Source organism: Sus scrofa, chromosome 1 (assembly GCF_054392235.1).
Source record: "Sus scrofa isolate SSC_HxYL_T2T_F1_AM1 chromosome 1, Sscrofa_HxYL_maternal_Yorkshire_Landrace_v2.0, whole genome shotgun sequence".
Classification (NCBI taxonomy): Eukaryota; Metazoa; Chordata; class Mammalia; order Artiodactyla; family Suidae; genus Sus; species Sus scrofa.
In genome coordinates, this window is record NC_139383.1 from 179,253,917 (window position 1) to 179,276,321 (window position 22,405).

The 22,405-nt window shown below is 38.8% G+C and overlaps 1 protein-coding gene across 3 annotated transcripts in view; it reads right to left on the reverse strand.

The window, feature by feature from the left end:
• UACA (uveal autoantigen with coiled-coil domains and ankyrin repeats) overlaps positions 1 to 10,532 on the reverse strand; it is a 98,661-nt gene extending 88,129 nt beyond the window's left edge. For 2 of the 3 annotated variants that reach the window (XM_005659879.4, XM_084979566.1), the window contains exons 1-2: positions 10,266 to 10,532; positions 465 to 524 (exon numbers count right to left, since the gene is read on the reverse strand). Coding sequence is in view for 1 of the 3 variants with exons in the window: in XM_003353467.5 (XP_003353515.3) it covers positions 10,266 to 10,346 (81 nt within the window). In the remaining 2 variants the exon portion in view is untranslated. The remainder of the gene's footprint in view (positions 1 to 464; positions 525 to 10,265) is intronic. The other variant, XM_003353467.5, reaches the window with a different exon arrangement.
• Positions 10,533 to 22,405: the final 11,873 nt, after the last annotated feature.

Sequence of the window (22,405 nt, forward strand, 5' to 3'; positions counted from 1 at the left end):
ATCTGCGACTTACACCACCGCTCACGGCAACGCCGGATCCTTAACCCACTGAGCAAGGCCAGGGATCGAACCTGCAACCTCATGGTTCCTAGTCGGATGCGTTAACCACTGAGCCACGACAGGAACTCCAGCTGCTTACATTTTATAAAGTATTTATAAAACACAAAATGTTAATTTTTTAAAAGAATCTAACAGTCAAAAAAAATAGAGATGAATCATAAAAAAAGGCTCTCCCATTAAAAAGACCTCTCACATGTCAATCAGCAAGTGTCTGTGGACTATTTCTCATGTACGCAGCAGAAAATATCAGAGTGCGCCAGCCTCACTAGAACCACATCCACAAGACTTCCTCCACTGGAGGTTTATCTTCATGGTACCCCAACCTCTACACAGGGTAAGTTACCCTGCAGCTGAGAAAACCATGGAACAACCAAAAAAAAGCTAGAAAAAAATTATACACTTACTTTTTTATTAGTTTAGAAAGCATGATTATCCCCCCTTCTTCTCTTTAATAATGCCACAATCTGGTAAGAAAAAAAATTAACCCAAAGTCAATGAGATTTTTAAAAATATGTTTCTGCATCCAAAAGGGAAAACTTTACTACAGCGGTAACGTCAAACCTTGACAACACATCAGTAAGGTCAATATTAAAAAACATATCATTGTCCCTCATCCCAAAAAGTCTATATCCTTTTAGATACACAGGTACACACATGCACCTCTCCAGACAGTAAGGCAACAATTTAATTCTATTAGATTTTTGGGACTTACTTCACCTATATATACCAGCTCTAATGCTAAAACCAAGGATGACAGGATAATATACTGGGTGAACGTACATACACACGATAGCAAAAGGCAAAAGGGATACAATATGACAGTATTAATACCAAACAATATAGAATTTAAGACAAAAGTTATAATGGGACAAATTACAGGTCATTATAACCACTATTTACACTCTACAATGAATATAAAGTAGTCAAGCACCTTAATGGATCAACTACCACAAAATTAAGTGCATAAAGCAAAAACTGTTTGAAATATAATAGGGAGAGGACAGAAACACACCTATAGGGAGAGACACACTACTTTCAAAGCTATAATTGGCAAAAAAAATAGCAAAAATAAAGATACAAAGCTCTTAAAGATCTGCAATAGAAAAAATGGTCAAAGAACATCAATAGACAATTCTTAAAACAAGAGGTGAAAGTGCCAATAAGCATAAAAATATGTTCACATTCCCTAAAAATCAAAAACACAGACTAAAGCAGTAATTTTCTTGGTGGATAAATTTTTTAAGTAACAGCATCCATTACTGGAATGGTGTTGGGAATGTAACAATTTTATACACTGGTGGATGGAACGAACACAAATTGGTTTGGGGACTTAACATAAAAGGCCTTCCTTACAGCTAAACATCTCATCCCACAACATTTTTGGTCTTTGGCTTAAAATACAAATCTCATAGCTTTAAATCTGAAATTGTAATGTTTTCAATATTTAAGGACTTAAGTTCCATAGTCAGGCCACCTGATTCTCCACTTACTAGCGATGGCACCTGGGGCAAGTAAGTATTTAACTTCTATCTATAAAATATGGCAATAGTACCCATTTCTTAGGGTTGCTGCAAGGATTAAGTAAACTATGTAATGAACTTAGAACAATGCCTGGGACATTACATGCTCAATAAATATTGGCTTCTGGCACTTGGACTTTTGTGTGTGTGTGTCTTTTTTTTTTTTGCCTTTTCTAGCGCTGCTCCCGCGGCATATGGAGGTTCCCAGGTTAGGGGTCTAGTCAGAGCTGTATCCGCCAGCCTACCTCAGAGCCACTGCAATGCGGGATCTGAGCCACGTCTGCAACCTACACCACAGCTCATGGCAATGCCGGATCCTTAACCCACTGAGCAAGGTCAGAGATCAAACCCACAATCTTATGGTTCCTAATCGGATTCGTTAACCACTGAACCACGATGGAAACTCCTTGGATTTCTTATAAGTAATTTCTTTTTAAGTAATTCACTACCATTTACTGAATTCTCCTAAGGGGACATTTATCATTTCAAATTACCTATACTTTTAAGTACCAAGTTTAGGAGAATCATGTATGATTCAAAAACATATACATATTATCATTACTGTGGCATTAAGGTAACTAAATGCTGACTAAACAACAAAGAGGTACTATGGAAGTTTTTTAAAAACCTTAGGTTTATAACCTGGTGAAGGGCATTACAACTGATGTGTTTTATTCTTTATCTTCAATTATATTTTTTTTTCTACAATGAGCATGTATGAATCTTATGAGAAAAAAAATTTTTAGCAATAAATATCCATTTATCCTCACTGGTTCAGTTATACACCTACTTTCTCTCAAGGACACTTGCCATCTGATTCAATTATGTCCATGAACTCATCAAATTCCATCCTTGGTCAGAGCTTCAGTCACTCAGCTGTATCAGTTCATCTTTTACACTTCATTTTGGAGACAATTCTATTTGGAAATAAATTAGTCTACATCAATAATATTAAGGATTCCTGAGAATAAAAAAAGTCCAACAGATGAAACTTTTTATGACTACAAACAAGTGAGTTTATTCTTGTGTTTTTGTGCTATATTTTTAAAACCTAAAAGAGCTATTACTTTTTCTAACTACATAAAAGCTATATAAAGCTTTTAATTGTTTTATGATTTAGGAAAAGGTAACATGTGTATATGAGCCTATCATTCTGCCTATGATTTCAGAAAGTACATTTTAACCATCAGCCATTTAATTCCCTACAGAAATCAATTCTACCTCTCTCACATAGTTAAGCTCATGCAGGTGGAAATTTTTAACCATTTGTTATATCTTTAATGCGAGGACAGACAAATGTTTGCATAATCTATAACAGGACAGTAAAGGTTTCCGTATGATAGAAATGAAACAGAGAATATGTGAGTTATAACATTTAAATCTAACATTCCAGTGTCTAGATTTCTTCACCAAGGATACAACCACAGGTTAAACAGGGCTAATGAGAATAAAATTTTGCTAGCTATCAGCTATTACTAGGGGTGAGGAGATAAGAGGGAGGATGAATTTGTTAAGTTATAAACAGGATAATTTCTGAAGATGTACTTTACCGACTCCAGTCAGAGATCTCTCTAAACAATGGTTTAAACTTGTCAAATAATTCAGTTTTAATTCAAATTAAAAAACAAAAAAGAAAACCTTCCTTTGACCCTCTAACTCCTTACTTTCACTGAAATTCTTGTCAATACCTCATCTGTGCCATCCCCTACCTGAACACCAAAGTTTGTTTCCAAGCCTGACGCTCCCACAGTGGGGTATATAATTTCACAGCTTCGCATCATTGTGCTCACTGCTCTTCTTCCTGCAATGAATGCCCTTTGAACTACCCATCTGGCCCACGTTCAAGCTTCACTTTTCTTTTTCCCTGACCCCACCCTACACATCTGTGCTCCCACAGCAATTTATAAACACCCATATTATGGCTCTTAACATGCTATAGTATTGTCATTTTATGTCTAGCACTCTTAACATTCTTGAAGGTTATGACTTGACTTTTCTTATTATAGAAATTTTAGAACATTTACAAAATACAATAGCATCACAAAAGTAAATGCAATAGTATCATGACCCAACCAGCTACAATTATTAACACACAACCAATCTTATTTCAACTATACTCCTCACTTACTTCTCCCACCTTCCCACAGATTTTTTTTTGAAGCAAATCCCAGACTTCACACTTCATCTGTAAATAGTGTATTTTTTAACGTTTCTCTGAAAGACAGAACCTCTTTATAAACATAACCACAGTACTACCACTGTCACACTTAAATCTTTTACAGCAATTCCAGAATATCAGCATGAATCTAGTTGGTATTTACATTTCCTTAATTGTCTTAGAAACTTTTAATTTTTTAAATTATTTAATCAGGGTCTAGGAGTTCTCTTCATGGTGTAGCAGAAATGAATCCGACTAGGAACCATGAGCCCTAGCCTGGCTCAGTGGGTTAAGGATCCAGCGTTGCCATGAGCTGTGGTGTAGGCCACAAATGTGGGTAGGATCCCTCATGGCTGTGGCTGTGGCTGTGGCTGGAAGCCGTAGCTCCAATTCAACCCTTAGCCTGGGAACCTCCATGTGACGTGGGTGTGGCCCTAAAAAGACAAAAGACAAATAATCAGGGTCTAATGAAGTCTACCCCTGTGATTATTTAATATTAATATGTCCCTTAAATCTCTTTTAATCTCTAGATTTCTCCTCCACTTTCTTCTTCTTATAATGTGTTTTTGCAGAAACTAGGCCATTTGTTCTAGAGTTTTCCATGAGAATTTTACTCATTGCATCCAAACATTCCTCTGTCCCCTGTATTTTCTGTAAAATGGTGGTTAGATCTAAAGGCCTATCATATCCAGGTGTTTTTTGTTTTTCATTTTTTTTTTTTTTGGCAAGAATAGTAACTTTTTAAAATTATAGTTGACTTACACTGTTTCTTCAATCTCCATTGTACAGCAAAGTGACCCAAGCACACACAGTACAGGGAACTGGGTGTGGTGAGACTAATAATTAGTGGTAATGAATATTTCTATCAGGAGATAAATTACTTTCCATTGTCCTTTCTGAGATATTAGTAGTCACTAATAAATGACTGTCTGAATTCTACAGCCATCAACTCATAACGAGCTACAGAACTGTGATAGGCTAATTCTATCATCCCTTCTTCATCTCTTAGCTCGGGTAAAACACCTTTTATAAAAAAGAAACTTCCCCTTATTGAGTATTTGGTTACCCTGAGAAAAAGCGCAAATGCTTTACTCTTGCTCCTTATATTTTCTGGATCTTAATTCTTTTAAGAAAACATCAGTTCCCTAGCATCCTCCGAAAAGAGCCAAGTTTCCTTTCTTTTTTTGGTAATCATTATCATGAACTTAAGGATTTAAAGATTTCAGTCCACTGTTATATTATCCTTATTGATTATCAAACTGTCCCCGTCATTGGTCAAGTGGGAGCCCCTTCAAGCTGGTTCCCTCCAGAGCGGTGATCTTTGACAACATTCTTATATCAAAGGACACCATGCTCATTTTGCACATTTTCTGCTCCTAACTTGGAATATCCACTTCTTTTTTTTTCTTTTTTTTTTTTTTTGCTTTTTAGGGCTGCACCTGTGGCATATGGAAGTTCCCAGGCTAGGGGTCTAATCAGAGCTACAGCTGCCGTTCTACACCACAGCCATGGCAACGCTGGATCCTTAACCCACTGAGCAAGGCCAGGGATTGAACCCACAACTTCATGGTTCTTAGTTGGATTTGTCTCCACTGTGCTAGGACAGGAACTCTGGAATATCCATTTTCTTCAAAGAGGATTTAATTATTAATCCAGTCATGAGCCTAGCTTATGTGTTTCATAAATGTTTTCCAAACTAAATAAGGCAACTGCCTTATTATCAAACTAATGATTTTAAATTTGAAAAATGTGTATGACATGCATTAAATAAATATACAATTATTATTCCACTCTTATTAAAACAAGTAATTAAAATGCTTGACTACTTATCTTTTAAGTTCCTGGACTCATTATGTACTAGAAGACATACCAAAGCAACTCAATCCTTCTGCTTTGGTATTATAATAAAATTCAACAATTAAAATCAGAATGATGGGGAGTTGCCTGGTGGCGCAGAGGGTAAAGGATCAGGTCTTGACACTGTTATGGCTTGGGTTTCAATCCCTGGCTCAGAAATTTTTGTATGCAGTGGGTGCAGCCCCAAAAATAAAATAAAATTTAAAAAAAATTAAACGCAGAGTTGTGTTTAAAAAAAAAAAATCAGCATGATGACCTTGGCTGAAATCCAAAAGTATAAAAGGGGGCTTATTTACTGTGACCTTTCTTCAAGAATCACAAGAAATAGTACACAGAGAAAACCCTAGGAAGCTGTCTGAATAAAGCTCTAATTAAAGTAAGCATTTTTAATTTAAGGTTAGCATATTTAATGAAAATTAATAAACAATGCTGAATTAAATATCACGAGCATCATGTTTAAACTAAACATAACAATTTGTTATCTTAATTATTCACATTACCCCCAAATCATCAATGTAATAATATTAACATCTTTTCAAACATACACATATCCCTACATGTAAAACACAAATGCCTCATTCTCAAAATCACAACTAAAACAAAATCATATTTAATCCTTTATGCTCTCTAAATAGCTCAAACATTGGCTGCTGGTGGGAACTAAAAGAAGTTTTTTGAAGACTTTTTTTCAGTTGCTATATTTGAAACTCCAAATTCTTTTAAAATACCAATATTTTTTCAGAGACATTGAGAAGATGCTTTAGAACATTTTTGGTGACTGATGTATAAAATTCACTGCCCCATTTTAAGAGTAGCCTAAAGAAAGGGCAGCAAAAAAATAATCACGTGAAACCTCCCAGGTCAGAGATTACTAATACAAGTACAATTTAAAGTGGAACCCTCTTCCGACCTGTCTGCTTGCAATACTGGTTTGCAGTAATTCTGGAATTATAGTCTCTAAATTTTAATTACTACTCAAATTTCCTAATCTGAACTAGATGGAAATGGAACAAGCCTATTCTCATTGTACATATAATTGTGCACATAACTGACTGTACATATAATTGACTAGATCTGAAATAGCATTTACAGTCATTTAATTATCCCTTTCAGAAATCTGAAGCTCCAATTTAGTAATTAAAAATAAATGTAACAAAAATTGTCTTATTTTATAATTAAAAGGTTCAGTTATCTCCAGATTTAGCTAGTAAAGGACTCGCAAATGTATTTTATGCACAATTTATAATTGGGAACTATATTTATTTACGTGTATAAACACATCCCCACTTAGTGAACTCTAAATTCATTGACATACTTATAACCACTCATTGACATATTTTTTCTGAACATTTCTAATATTCAGAATATCTGAAATGCCTTTTTTCTTCCACATAATCTATATATAAGTATAATTTAGCATATTAAGTTAATAATATGCTATATCCACATATTATATAATAAAATATTTATATCCCTCAGTCCATTTCTAATATGTCTCCCGATAAACTTAAATACATGAAGAAAACTATTTATGAAATACACATTTTAAAATTTTTTCCTCAAAGTTGTGCAAATTGTGATCATTTCCATGATGATGAAATGAATGCTTTAAGATTCAATTAGATAGCCATGCCTGGGTTGGGGGTGTAGGGGAAGTAGGGAGAAAAAAGAAAGAAAGATGTATACCTCTTACCTTAAACCAGAATAAATTCTATATATATTAAAGAATTAAATACAAAAAAAATGAAATAGAAAACTAAAAGAAACTAGGGTTTGTTTTTTTTTTTTTCTTTTTGCTTAATATTGCAGAGTGGAAAGGCCATGATAAAACATAAATCTAAAAGTCACAAAATAAAAGGTTTATAAATTCAATTGTATAACCACTTTTGGCATAACAAAAGTCACCATAAACAAAGTCATAAGACAATCAATTAAGAAAGATATTCATATTAAAAAGGCTAATTTCCCTGATATTAAAGGGCTAATTTCCCCGATACAAAGTACATATAAATGAAGAGGAAAGCAATCAGCAACCCAATAGAAAAATGGAAAGAGTAAACTGTTCACAGAAGAGAACATGCAAGGGGCTCCTAAAAATATGAAAAGATGCTTAACTGCATCATCATAAAGAAATACAATTCAAACTATCCTGAGATATCATATTTTCCTATCACACTGGCAAAAATTAAAAATCTGAAAGACAGTAAATAAAAAAGGAGGGAAAAAATAATTCTCGCAGATGACACACAAGGCCATTTACCAACATTCTAAAAAATTACAAATGCACATATCCTTTAACCTAGCAATTCCACTTTTAGGAACTGATCTTACAAGGGTACATACATACATACACACACACTTGAAATATATACAGGCTTATTCATCGCAGCATTGTATATTATGGCAAGATTTGAGGGAAGATCTTCTGAATGGGCCTAGATACTACAGTTTTTAAAAAACAAGGAATAGAGAGCTGAGTGTGCTACCCTTCTATAAAAGATGAATGAATATTTATATTAATATTTGCTTGTATATGCTAAACTCTAGAGGAACATGCAGGCAACTGATAACACCAGTAACCTCTGAAGAACTGAGGGAAGTGCAAGGTAACACCTGGGAGAGAGGCTTTTTGTTGCAAACATTTTTGTTCATTTTAAATATTAAGCCATGCTATATAATATATTCAAAACCAAATAAATAAAAATTTTAAATATTTCTGAAGGCAAAAAGAAAAAAAAAAAAAAGATGCTCAATCACAGCAATACATACACATATGACCAAATCTGACATTAGGGATTATGGTTTATAGACTGAAAAGCATCAGGAACCTATTTCGCCTGTGCATTTATTACACTCTATCAATGCTTGGTTTGGTTTTATCAGTCATCACACTCATTTATTTTCATTTAAATATTTTACAAAAATTATCTGAATATTTAAAACTGAAAGATGTTCACTTTTTCTAAGCAGGTAGGTTTTATTCTTTCATACCATGTATTTCTCTTTGTTTTTATGCTGTTATCTTAAGAAAAATAACAGAATGCTCAGTGCAGTGTGCTAAAGATTGAAGCTCAGAGAGATGCACTTCACCTTCCAAAGGTATTAAATGCAAACTGGCATGCTGATAATACTAGTAACAACTAAATACTTTGCATTTCTAGAAGAGAAAACGGTATAAAATTAAGGTGTATAAACCTCCAGGTGGAATGTGAATCCTGAGAGAAAACCAAACAGGGTAAAATATAGTCAATAAATCTATAAAAGTATATCTTTAAAGCTGAAAACACAACCTGCACTACAAAGAAGTTGTCTTCAACTTCTAGTTAGTAACATATCAATAAATGACGTTTTGGTCATTTATTATTTTAAAAAATAGTATAGAAGTAATTACTCCTTCTAGGGGCTAATAAAAAAAATTCCTGCTTTATTAAACATCAAATCATCAAATACCATGCCATCTGAAGCTACCTTTTTCTTTCTTTCAATTGAGAATTAAAGGGCCTAGTTTTGCCACAATTTCCTTTAAGCCCAAGTAAAATCATCCTTGAAGTAGTCAGGTGGAAAGGCACAATTCTAAATTGACTCAAAAGCCAAAGCAGATTAATTAGTATTCTTATAAAAACTATATAATTATTTGATAAAACCTATGTAAAACTATTAAGGTCCGTTTTACTCACTCCCAATAGACGACCAGGTAGTTTGAGCATTACATCTCCTTTACGTTTCTGACGCTTCAAGACTTTTAAAATAACGTTTATTCTAACAATGTAGAATGTTGATTATATAGCTATTCTTCTAACCTGCCAAATTATCTAAATTCCAGCATCTTCGGTCAGGCTGTTTTTCAAGACTGCTATTCTACTGCCAACTAATGAGAGGCCCTGAGAACTTAGCGTGCACACCGAGGCCAGGATGCAGATCAACGCCGAATGGAGGTCTACACTGGTCTGTCCCACAGGTGAGACTTACACGGGCCCACAGAACAACCACCTTCCCAATTTCACCACCACTTCCAGGATCACCCCCCCCACTTGGGGCTTGTCTTTACAACTATGCCCGATTCCATCTGCCTCACTCAGAAATCAAACTTTCCTAGTGACCCCACGACAGCAGCCAGCACACGACGTCCACCCAGCCGGGCAGCGTTCACCCACGGAAGGTCCGGAGTCCGGAGGGGCGGCGCCGGGTCTGCTGCCCTGCCCACCTGGACTGCGGGGCGCCCAGCCCCCGCCCGGCCCGCAACCCCAGGGACAGAGGGGCGCCGGCCTCCCTTCCGAGCCCTGCGGGGACAACGCGGGCGTCGGGAGTGGGGGCCAGCACGGGAGAAGCGGGCGGCGTTGGGGGGGGGGGGGGGCGTCGCTGGAAAGGGGCCGGATGGAGGACAACCCAGAAACACCGGCCGGAGGAGGAGGGGGCAATCCAATCCCCAGGGCCAGGAGCTGAGAGACCTGGGGATGAGCGGCAGGGAAGGGGCCGGTCGAGGCCCGGGGGCAGTGGCGGGGAGTCTCAGGGTCTCCGGGGCGACGCAAAGCTCCGGCCTGAGGAGGGAGGAGTCGTCCTCGAACCGGCCCAGCAGGACGTTCGGAGAGAGAGCAGAGCTGAGGAGGACTTCGCGGCTCGCGGGAGGGCAGTACCGGGAGCCCGGGGAGCGCACGGGCCGCGGGACTCACCGCGCTGGCGGGGGCGACCGCGCCGGACGGCGTGGGGCCGGGCGCATCCTGCCTCTTCAGGCGAGACTTAAGGCTTTTCATGTCCCGTCCTGACAGAGCCGCGCCCGCCGAGCGCGGCGCGCCTGATCCGCGCGCGAACCTTAAAAGTCTGCCGTCTGCGAGCTCGCTGAGGAGGCGGCGACGGCACGGGCTGTCCCAGCCCCACCTGCCACCTGGGGGCTCCTGGCGGCAGTCGGCTCCTGGCCCGCGGCGGGGCACCCCTCCCACAGCCAATCCGCCTGCCACCCTGACGGGGATGGGGCCGACCCCGACCAATGGGAATCCGGGAAGGGGGAGGGACTTCCCTTTCAAATTTAATAACACCCTTCCTCTCCCTGTTGGAGGAAAAGTTTGGAACTTAAGCAAGCGGACCGGCGGAGGTAGGCGGCCAGCGGTGTGGAGAGACGAAAGAGGCACGCTGTAGGCCAACGGCGCCCGCCTACCTAGGTGATGGAGCTTGAGGTTTAGAGAGAGCATGGGTTCTAGCATCCACCAGCTCTCATCTTCCCGGGTTGTCCTCCTCTTCCCACCCACGTGCTCTTCCTCAAGTTAAGTTCCCTTCCTCCTTTCTGGTCCCAGAAAGGACTCCCGGTCACCAGCATATACGCCGGCTTTCAGGAACAACTTAGCTGATATTTTACTACACAAATCCCAATATCGGGAAACAACCACACGCATCAAAAACTCCAGAAAAAAACAAACAAAAAAAACGTTCTCTAAGGAATAAGGTGATGGTTGCACAGAAGGACAAATAGTTAAGAAGAGACTTTGAAAGAACGTTATAGAAAATCAAAGCACATGTCAGGTGCTCAATACTTATTTGTTGAGTCCAGAACCACTGCTTTGGAGGGAAGAAGAAGGGGGGAGGGGAGAGTTCATGAAAAATGGCCCACATAGCCAGCGATATAAAAAGCTGTCAAAGAAAAAAAATTAGTCTTTTCTTCCAAAAAAATTTTTGTGTTGAAAAATATTACGGGTAAAAGCATATGATGAGATTAATTCATCCTACCCTGAAATACGGATTAATGAGAATCATTTAAGGGAAGTATGGGTAAGCAGGCAAGTGAGCAATCCCCAATAATTTGTTGTTATGGTGACGTCAAAAATCTTCCTTGAAGTCAGTTTTTCCCAGCAAAAATGTTTACTCTAGCATTCACCCATTTGAAAAGACAAGCAGTCCACATTTCTGACTAACAAAGGACTCTTTTTGTCTGAAAGGTCAGTTGCTTCTTTGGAGTCTCCTTAGAATAACTCAAGGTTTTATTCAAACAGCTTAAGAAAGGTTTCAGAACTCTCTCAGAGTGACAACATTAAAAGATCATGTTAAATCTTAAAGAAAAAAAATAGTAGCAAGGAACTACCTGAGAAAAGCATTAAATTTTCTCTCTTTTTTTTTTTTTTTTTTTTTGTCTTTTTTTTTTTTTGCTATTTCTTCGGCCGCTCCTGCGGCATATGGAGGTTCCCAGGCCAGGGGTCTAATTGGAGCCGTAACCACCGGCCTACACCAGAGCCACAGCAACACGGGATCCGAGCCTCGTCTGCAACCTACACCACAGCTCACGGCAACATTTTCTCTTGATTAGTTCCATGGAAGGAAATTTTCTTTGACTCCTCCTCCTTCCTCAAGACCACAGCCACTGAGTTTTGTTGACTCTTTATAGTGTCTGTAGATGGCTAGTTACTCTGTCCTCACCTGCCACTGCAGAGCCAAAAATCATCTCATACCTGGATATTATAGAAGTTTTCCAACGTGTCACCTGACCTCTAGTCTCACCTCTCCCATCACCAATAAACTACAACCATTATTTAAAATCTTACAAAAGGAGTTACCGTTTTGGCTCAGTGGAAACAAATATGACTAGGATCCATGAGGACCCAGGTTCGATCCCTGGCCTCGCTCAGTGGGTTAAGGATCTGGCATTGCCATCAGCTGTGGTCTAGGTTGCAGATGCAGCTCGGACCTCACATTGCAGTGGCCGTGGTATAGGCCAGCTGCTACAGCTCTGATTTGACCCCTGGCCTGGGAATCTCCATATGCCACAGGTGCAGCCCTAAAAAGACAAAATAAATAAAAACCAAAAGCAATTCAAATGTGAAATAATATTTAAAAAAAAACTTACAAAATATTCCTCCCCTGTTCAAAAACCTTCAGCAGTTTATGAATAAAATTTAACTCCTTTACTTGGCATTTAAGGCTCTACAACATGAACCCAACCCTGTTCTCCAGCTGGCACTCTGAGCAAATAACTCTTCAGCCCATTCCTCAAACATGGGTCTTGCCTTTCGATCTCCACATGTTTCCTCCAGTAATTTTCTCTCTTTCTACATTTGTCTAACAAAATCTTACTCCAAGACTGATTACCCTTATTCCAAGAATGATTGGAAGAGGAGACAAGTAGCTTCTGGACTATTGTACTATCCTATTTATATAAGTAGTGTGCTAGTTACATAACTAATGTGTTCAGTTTGAGAAAATTCTGTTAGCCTGTAGTCTTTCTGATATATATACTTCTGTGTGTTATACTTCAGTAAAAATTGGTTTTTAAATCACATCCAAGTGGCCTCCTCTCTGATCACTCAACTGAAAGTGATCACTCCATCCTTAGAATGATTAAATTGAACCTCTCAAATGGTATAATACATATGTTTTTTGTTTGTTTGTTTTTTGTCTTTTTTAAGGGCCACACCTGTGGCATATGGAGGTTCCCAGGTTAGGGGTCGAATTGGAGCTGTAGCTGCCAGCCTACGCCACAGCTACAGCAACGCAGGATCCAAACTGAGTCTGCGACCTAAACCATAGCTTATGTCAATGCCAGATCCTTAACCCACTGAGTAAGGCCAGGGATCAAACTTGCATCCTCACGGATTCTAGTCAGATTCATTCCTGCTGAGCCACGACAGGAACTCCTAATACATATGTTCTAAAATTACTTCACTACTAGACTTCAAACTCCATAAAGCCAGGGAATAACTGATATATGTTTGAATTCCCTAGAATGCTCTGCATGTCCTAGGTGCTCAATAAATATGTCTGAATAGCTGGATGTATTCTTTTTAGTTATTAGAGAATTATAGTTGTTTGTTGTGTGCATCCATGTAACACAAGACTGGTACTCCCCCTATCGTGAATATTTGGTGTCTTCTGTAGCATCCAAGTTCTTATAGCCCTCGTAACTGGCCACTTTTCAATTGTTACTGGATAAAGCCAAGGAAGCAGACAGAGCCGCAAGTAGAGCTTGCATCAGTTTCCAAAAATGTTGGGCAAGATATTTTTATGAACTGTCTGCATAATGTCCCCATGGTGTCTATGTCCAGCGGCCTTTATGGATTTTTCCAGGCTAGAAACCTGATAGCTGATGTTGCTTATTCCTATTTGAGAGCAGCCAAGTAAATAGCACTGGTTTGAATGTGCAGTAAGTCTTTTTTATATTGATCTGGAAGCTTCCTACATGAAGTAAAGTCACTATTATTAGCATTCAGCCAGACAGGTTCCGTTTTTTTAACTATTATCACTATTATTTATTTTTATCTTTCCTTCAAAGCAAAAAACACTTATCAAATCTAGATGGAATTTATTTAGTACCACACTGAATCTACTGGAGTTTTTGGTTTTGTTTTGCTTAAGTTTTATCATATATGAAACCCAGAAGGGAAATGCATTTTAAAAATTATTTTAATAAGTTATACATGCACAATGTAAAGATATCTCAAGAATACAGAAGGAGAAAATTGAGTGTCCTTACCACCTCTATCCCTTGGCCCTGCTGTCAAGGAATTTGTGTTCTAGACTGGGGAGCAAAGCTAACATACACAGCTCAACTGGAAAACAAGTAACTGAACTTGGTCAGATCACTGATGTGGGTGGTATTCATTCAGGAAAGCTCAGGAATGAGTTTGCATGAAGGCAGGGTACCCAAGTTGGAGAAGCTTCAGTGAGTGCACTGAAAAGGAACGCCAAGGAGGCAAAGGATTAACAGGGGACCAGCCAGAGTAGATAAGAAAGCACCACTGGGAGATGTTCACTGCTAATGACGTGACGATAATGACAGCAAAATGACAAAGACAATTAAACACACAGAATCAAACATTTACTCTTAAAATGATCCCCCTTCAAACTGGAAGATCTCCTTCCAGACAATCTTCGGAGATGAGATTCATGTCCAACAACTTCCTTCTTTGTTTTCAGAGCCTCCTGCCACTCCTGGTAGCCCCAGGGAACCCAGCCAACAAAGTCAGTCAGTAATTTCATGGAGGAGCCCAAGACATCAGTCATTCTCTCTCAGCTCAGGTACCAAAGCAGATAGGTGGCAGAATCATGTGTGGCCATGGGATCACGATGAAAGGCACCCCCACACACAACTCACAGGGCAGCCCCAGGAATGAAAGACATGAGGCAGAACTCACACCCTCTTCTCTTGCACAGCCAAACTTTAAACACACTGCATAAGAGAGCTTTAAAAAAATAAATAGGTCATCTCTGGCACTAATTTTAAAACCATCTGCATTTCTAGTAAACTCTCCAATGACTACATCCTGGAAAACCAGAATGGGAAGAAGAAAAGTGGGAAGAGGAGATAGCTGCTTCCCCACTTACAGAAACTTCCTTTGTCTCCTCAGCTGAGGGTTTGGTTTGTGCTCTGCTTTAGCAGTCTTGAGCCTACCAATTATCTCCTAAAGAGGGCTGCTTTCTATCTAACTCTCTGTCCTCCTTGGCATTTATAGACTGTCATTCACCTATGACACATCAAGTGTGTCATTAGTTTCAATACTGAAAGAGGGAGCCAAAAAGTAGGGAGGGGCAGGGTCAGGAACAAAACCAGCCTTCCCTGATGTAATTGAGCTTACACCTAAAAGCAGCCAAGACACTCACACTGATTTCTCTAAATTCACGTTTAATGTCAAAAAATCCAACTTGTTTCATTTGGTGAAAATTAACCTTTGTTATCAAGTCTTGATTATACAAAGCACGAAATACCAGTGGCCTCACTTTATGAGATTGATGGCCTTGAGTGCACCTGGCAGAAGCTCTAGATTGCCTCTTTTAAAACAGGCTACTCATACTGGAACCCAGATAAACTCAAGGCATCTGGTCCAGGAATCAGTGACCATCTGACTTCCATAGTAAACTTTCCTAGATTCCAGACCTTGGATTTTTCTTATCTTGGCCAGCACACCAGGATATACACAAACAATGAGCCAAAAGACTTTGAAGACTTGGCATAGAAAAGTTTCTTACTTTTGAAGTGAAAATATGGCAAACAGAGACTATCTCTATAGATTTTAAATGACAGTCTTATGTGTCCTCCTTATGATTTTTTCCCTTTCAGATCTCCAGGGACCTTTTAAAATTCTAGCAAGGTAAATCTCTTGATTGAATAATTACTAGTAAATTTAGTAAATTATGTGCCTGGAATACCATTAATTACTCCATGTCGATCCTTGCTACTCATACTAATGAAAAGACATTCCAGACAGAATAAGCCAATGTAAATCTCATGTTCAAATATGCCTGGTAAATGTCCCAAACTTTATGATACACAGTTAACAATGATCTTACAGTCACTTATATTAAAATTATTATTGACTATTATAATTTAAGTTATGCTGAAAGGAAGGTCATAGGCAAAATTTTGGACAGATGCTCTAGTAAAGTTATATGTAAACACAACTTATTATCCATATCAGATATTATATTTTAAATTATACATGCTTATATATTATATTATTTTTAAGTATTGTTTGGAATTCTTTTATAAGATAACTTTACAAATTAATAAATCTTTATGTAAACCCTAATTTTTATACAAAATAATCAATCCCATATTAGTGTGGGTAAATTTCTATTTCAAAGGTTAATCTTAAAAATCAGTTCCTTTTATAATATCATACAGGATTACGTATGTATGTATATATGTTCGGATTTGGTTACCAAAAGACTCCAACTTTTGCTTCCTAGAAGAATAACTTAGAAAAAAATTTTCAAGCATGTGCCTTCTTCAAGACTGCTTGTACCAATATTTGGAGTTTCCAATGTGGCTCAGTGGTTAACGAACCCGACTAATATCCATGAGGACATGGGTTCGATCCCTGGCCTTGCTCTGAGGGTTAAGGATCAGCATTGCTATGGCTGTAGCATAGCCAGCAGCTGTAGCTCCAATTCGACCCCTAGCCTGGGAACTTCCATATGCCGCAGGTACAGCCCTAAAAAGAAAAAAAAAATTGTATCAAATTTCTAATTAATACTTAATTACAATGGTTATTTGAGAGAAAATTCTAAATTAAGGTACAATTCTTATATCCAGTGGCATTATTCCATACTGCATATATAACCGCAAGGGCTGTCTTAAAAGCATACTTTAACTATTCAAAGAGATTTGTCTACTATCATGCCCTCATAAATTAACCATGTATATATTCTTTACATCATCGATATAGACTTAGTATAAACATCAAGACATTCAATAATAATGGATCAACGTATGCTTTCCCTATTGCTGTTTAATGGATGCTGTTGCTACAATACAAGCAAAATATGTAAAAGAACTAATCAATTAAAATATCAACATATTCTGGACTTCAAAAGAGTTATATTTTAATTTTGTGATGCTAGGGAGAAGCATTATATATTATGCTCCATAAACTTCAAAGCCATCCCTAGACCTAAACAACAATTAAGAACAGCTCCTTTGAACTTTAGGAGGGTGTAGTTCATGAATCTGCCTAAGTTCAAGGCATAGCACATGAAGGCTAAAGTAAAAGAAATATTTTTTTCCACTCCTGAGACATAAAGGCAATAATAAACTCTCAATATGCATCAACTTTTGGGCTCATAACTCTGAAGTGACACTCATTGAGTCAACAAATACAATAAGCCTAACAACCCTAACGCCCAGAGGGCTGGGCTATGATTCGGCAAGTAAACCTAATTAAAGTAACCTTGAGGAATCCCCAAAAATGGATCATAGCAAATCGCTAACAACAGCAAAGGTCACTGACACTACAGAATAAAGCCTTATGACCAGAAAGCTCCCATCCAACATCACGTTGCCCCAAGTCAACACTAGATGTCAACACTTTGAATACTTTAAGTCACACTTCTCTCCAAAAAGAAATTGAGGTAATTTACTATAAATCTCACTACCATAATTCCCATAATAATAGTAGGAAATAGACTAGAGGAAGGAAGAATTTATGTTGACTGTTAGAACAACTATTATTGCTGTCCTGGGTTTGAAATTTAGTTTTTACTTCCTAACAGCCGGGGCAAAATAAAAATGGCAAAAATCAGTGACAGCTTTAATATGGGGAAAGAAAAAGGCACAGCAGGTTCTCAACAGAGGGAAAGTTCTCCTGATGCTGCATTCTAGAATACATTCCTCATATGGACATGGCATTACATACAGAACAGTTAACGGCGTAGTAGATGATTTCCTTACCTACGTTTACTCCTGCAAGATTTAGAAATGTCTTTGTCAGGGGTCCAGAATGTTCATTCATTCATTCAGCAATTGTTGGTTAGACACAGATGATGTGTGAGACAGTGTTGGGGAGGCAAAAGGGAACAAGATAGACAAATGTTCTGCTCTCCTGGAGCTTAATTTTACCAAGAGTGTTAGAAGGGAGGAGAAAATGTAAACACACAGAGGAGTAACCAAGATAAATTCAGGTAGTAGTTAGGTGAAGAAAATAATGTTCTAGACAACAAGAGAGGAGGAGGCTAATATAGATTAGGTAGTCCAATTAGGCAGTCCAGGAAGGTCTCTTGGAGGAGTAACTCTGAACTAAAGTCTGAAGGACTGAAAGGAGCCTGCCAAGTGAAGATGTGGAGGCAGAACACTCCAGGCAGAGGAAATAGCAAATGCAAAGTTTCAAAGGGGAGGTCCAGCTTAGCATGTTGAAGGAACAAACTGAAGGCCAAGGTGGCTGGAGCATAAGGAGAACAGGGGTTGGCATGGGGGGAGTTCCCCTTGTGGCGCAGCGGAAACAAATCTGAGTAGGAACCATGAGGTTGCAGGTTCAATCCCTGACCTCGCTCAGTGAGTTAAGGATACGACTTTGCTCTGAGCTGTGGTGTAGGTGGCAGAAGTGGCTCGGATCCTGCATTGCTGTGGCTCTGGTATAGTTCGGCAGCTACAGCTCTGATTAGACCCCTAGCCTGGGAACCTCCACGTGCTGTGGGTGCAGCCCTAAAAAGGAAAAGAAAAAAAAAAAGAGGAGAGCCAAATATGAGCAAGATGAGTTTGGAGAAGCAGGCTGGGGTCAACACAGGTAGAGGCTTGTGGACCAAAGTAAGGATTTTGGATTGTTTTCTAATAGGAAGCTAGTTAAGGCTCTAATAGGAAGCTAATTTGAGCTAAGGATGATGACATCTTATTTACATACTAAAAAGATTTTTCTGTTTCTGTAGGAAGAACTGATCATGAATGACCAAGAGGGGAAGCAAGAGGGTATGAAGAGGATTGGGATACAGTCTAGAGATAGAACTGACTTGCTTGTAGAGTGGATACAAAGAAGAGATATTAAGCAACTAGGTGGATGGTGGCACCACTGACTGAGTGGGAACAGAAGTTAATGTTCCCAAGGAAAGTTAAGTTTTACATTTTTGGCCATGCTGATTTGAACTTCTCATTGGGCATCCAAGTGGGGATATATTAAGTAAATTGTCTAAACAGCAAGAGTGAAACTCATCAGAGAAGTGGGGCTGGAGATACAGATTTGAGAATCAAAGGCAAAGAAAAGGACTTTAAGGCCATGGGACCAGATGAGCTCTATTAAGGAAGAAGAGGGCCAACGGCTAAGGTGTAGGCACTGTAACATTTCAAAAACAAGCAGAGGGGAAGGCAAGGAGGAGAATGAGAAGGAATGGCTGGAGAGCCAGCAGAAAACCAGAGTGTGATGATGCAGCAGCCAAGGGAGAATGGGTTTTCAAAGGTCGGCCTCGCCAGGTAGTGCTGGAAGATGGGAAAGCCCCAAGACAGATGAGAGACCTTTGGGTCTGGCATCAGGGATGGTGCCAATAGCCCTAACAAAACAAGTTCTAACAGTTTGCGGGAGAGAAGTCTGGCTAGAGTAGGGTCAAGAGAGAATGGAAGGTAATGAGATGGAGACTATAACCAATGTGGTATGAAAGGAATAGTGGCTGAAGGGCGACAAGCTGTCAGTAAAAGTCTTATTTTGAGGTGGGAAATACTAAAAATTTTTTGTAGGCTGGGAGGAGAACGATCCAGTAGAGTAGGGCTGATGTAATAGAGAAAGGGGATATCCATAGGAGTTAAGTCCTTGGGAAGGCAAAAGAGGATCTGATTCCTCAGATAGAGGCTTGAACTCACCATCTGTGGTAACAGGAAGGAAAGCCAAAAACATAGATACATACAGGTTGGTATACTTAGTGGAAAGAAAAGAAGAGGGTCTCAACTGGTTTGCTTCTGTCTTCTCATGAATCATGATCATCAGGTAAAAGGAAGATGGGCAGTGAGGAATCAGGAATTTTGGAAGTTTGAGGAGAAATGAGAAGGTATGGAATAACCAATATCTTTCAGTCTTACAACTACAAAATATCAACTTGCTCTGCCTTTTCTAAACGATCCCCAATGTTATTCTGGGAGTATGAAGACACTTCCAGCTGATATCTTTCTACCAGCAAAGGTAGACAGGGATCGCCAATATGCAAATCGCCAAGCAGCAAATGCTGCTTAATTTGTGTTCCCAAGCTGTACAGGGATGGGCCAAAATACCTGTTCACCAAAGTACCACATCTCACCTTTCTGTGTGTGTGTAGCCCACAACACAAAGTGCTATTACTGCTATTACTACATTATAATCAAAATTTTTTGGGATATTACCATGTACCAAGTTCTGTGTTAAGTACTTTATTTTATTTTATTTTATTTTTTGGCTTTTTAGGGCCACATTCTCAGCATATGGAAGTTCCCAAGCCTTCCATATTATCTTACTATTATTATCATAGTTTTATAAGGGCTGAATCTGAAGCTTTCAAAGGCTAAATTATATCAACATGAGAGACCATGAAGTTACCTATGAGATGAAAAGGACAAAGAGTCAGAATTTTTTTTGTTTGTTTGTTTGTTTTTGTCTTTTTAGGGCCACACCCGCAGCATATGGAGGTTCTCAGGCCAAGGGTCAATTCTGATCTGTTGCTGCCAGCCTATACCACGGCCACAGCAATACCAGATCTGAGCCACATCTATGACCCACACCACAGGTCATGGCAACACTAGATCCTTAAACCACTGGTCGAGGCCAGGGATCAAACTTGCATCCTCATGGATACTAGTCAGGTTCATTAACCACTGAGCTACAATAGGAACTCCAGAGTCAGCAATTATTAATCACACCATTTAGTCAGGAAAGGAGCTGTATAAATAAATGTAAAACCAAATCCTAATAAGATATTCATGTTTGTTAATAATTTGCACATAGAGGAAAAAAATCTATAAAGCCAAAACTGAAATAAATGACCTGTGCCTGTAAATGTGGAGGGTTCACCATAGAAAGTTGAAATACTTCAGAAAGTCTGACACTGAAAAACTGGAATTTAGACATCCTTATTTATTTATTTATTTAGCTTTTTTTTTTTTTCCCCAGGGCTGCACCCTGGAATTTCCCAGGCTAGGGGTCGAATCAGAGCTGTAGCTCCTGGCCTACACCACAGCCACGGCAACTTGGGATCTGAGCCTTGTTTGTGACCTACGCTACAGCTCATGGCAGTGCTGGATCCTTGACCCACTGAGTGAGACCAGGGATGGAACCTGCATTCTCATGGATCCTAGTCAGATTCATTTCCACTGCACCACAACAGGAATTCCTAGAAGCCCATATTGACTCAACAAAATCTGTTGAAGAAGAGACTCAACCAGTAGCATAGTATTGGTCAAATGTTTAACAGCTGGTTTTTGTTTGTTTGTTTGTTTGTTTGTTTGCTAGGGGAACTTCTGGTTTGCAGTAATTGCCAATTTCTATGGTGTAAATACTCCTACCGTGGAGTTCAAGATGGCAATGTGACATCAACTAAGTCATAAAATTCCTTAGAATTTACCAACCAGCTCTCGTAAATTAGCTCCAGTGAAAAAAGCTAGTATCTTTCTGGCACCACCAGACCTCAAGACTCCTTGGGTATGTCTAGTAAGGATAACTCTGAGATCTCAGAATTTCAGGTGGTCTGAGATTATAGCCCCTGTCCTATGGGCAAGTGAATGAAACTTTAAAAAAGTGAATGAAATAAAAAAAAAAATCAGTATACTGATTCTAATGTATTTTTTTTTGCTAGGATTAGGAATAGGTGTATGAGACCATCTTCTTTCAGTGTTTGTGTTTTGTTCATATTTTCTCCCTTTTCCCCAAAATATTGAAATGATTAAGTGAATAAGGCATGAGCACATATAGATTCAGAGTGGTCACTTCCTGTGTTTCAACATACCTATGTAACTCCAGGCCTGTGTTCTTAAGCAGTAGTTAAACGGCTTCCTCAAGAAAGTGCTTAGAAGTTGGTATTGACTTGGATAATGTGACTGAGTTTTCTGAATGAAAACAATTCACATAGAGATTGAGCTTAATGTCATCTTAAACAAAGGATTCACTGGCCTTCTAGTTTCAGGCTAAAGAATGTGAATACTCACCAAAGCAGTGCATTTGTAAAGTCACGGGTGATTGTTATGTGAACTTTCAAAAGTGTGTCCTCCCAGTTTCATTCCTGATTCATGTCAGAACAAGTACGGTTTAGAGTTCAGGGTTGAAACAAATCTCTAGGGTGGAATCGAGTTTTCTTTCAGACGTGTTCCCTAGATTTTTTTTTTTTTTTCCCCTATGTTCCTGGTATTGTAGGAGAATTGCATTCCTGTGTCCACTTTAAACAAAAATCTAGTCAAGATTGTCTAAAAATGAAATTCTAAATAAATATCTCAAAAAAGAAGTGAAGTAGCAAACAGCATGATTAAAAATAGGATAAATTAAGCAACATGAGAGTTTTTGGTTGAGAAAATTCATTAATTCATTAATTAAATACTTACTGAGTTCCCATTAAGTGCCAGGCACTGTTTAGACTTCTTGAGGTAAATAAATCGTAGTTCCTGAAGGACAAAGAT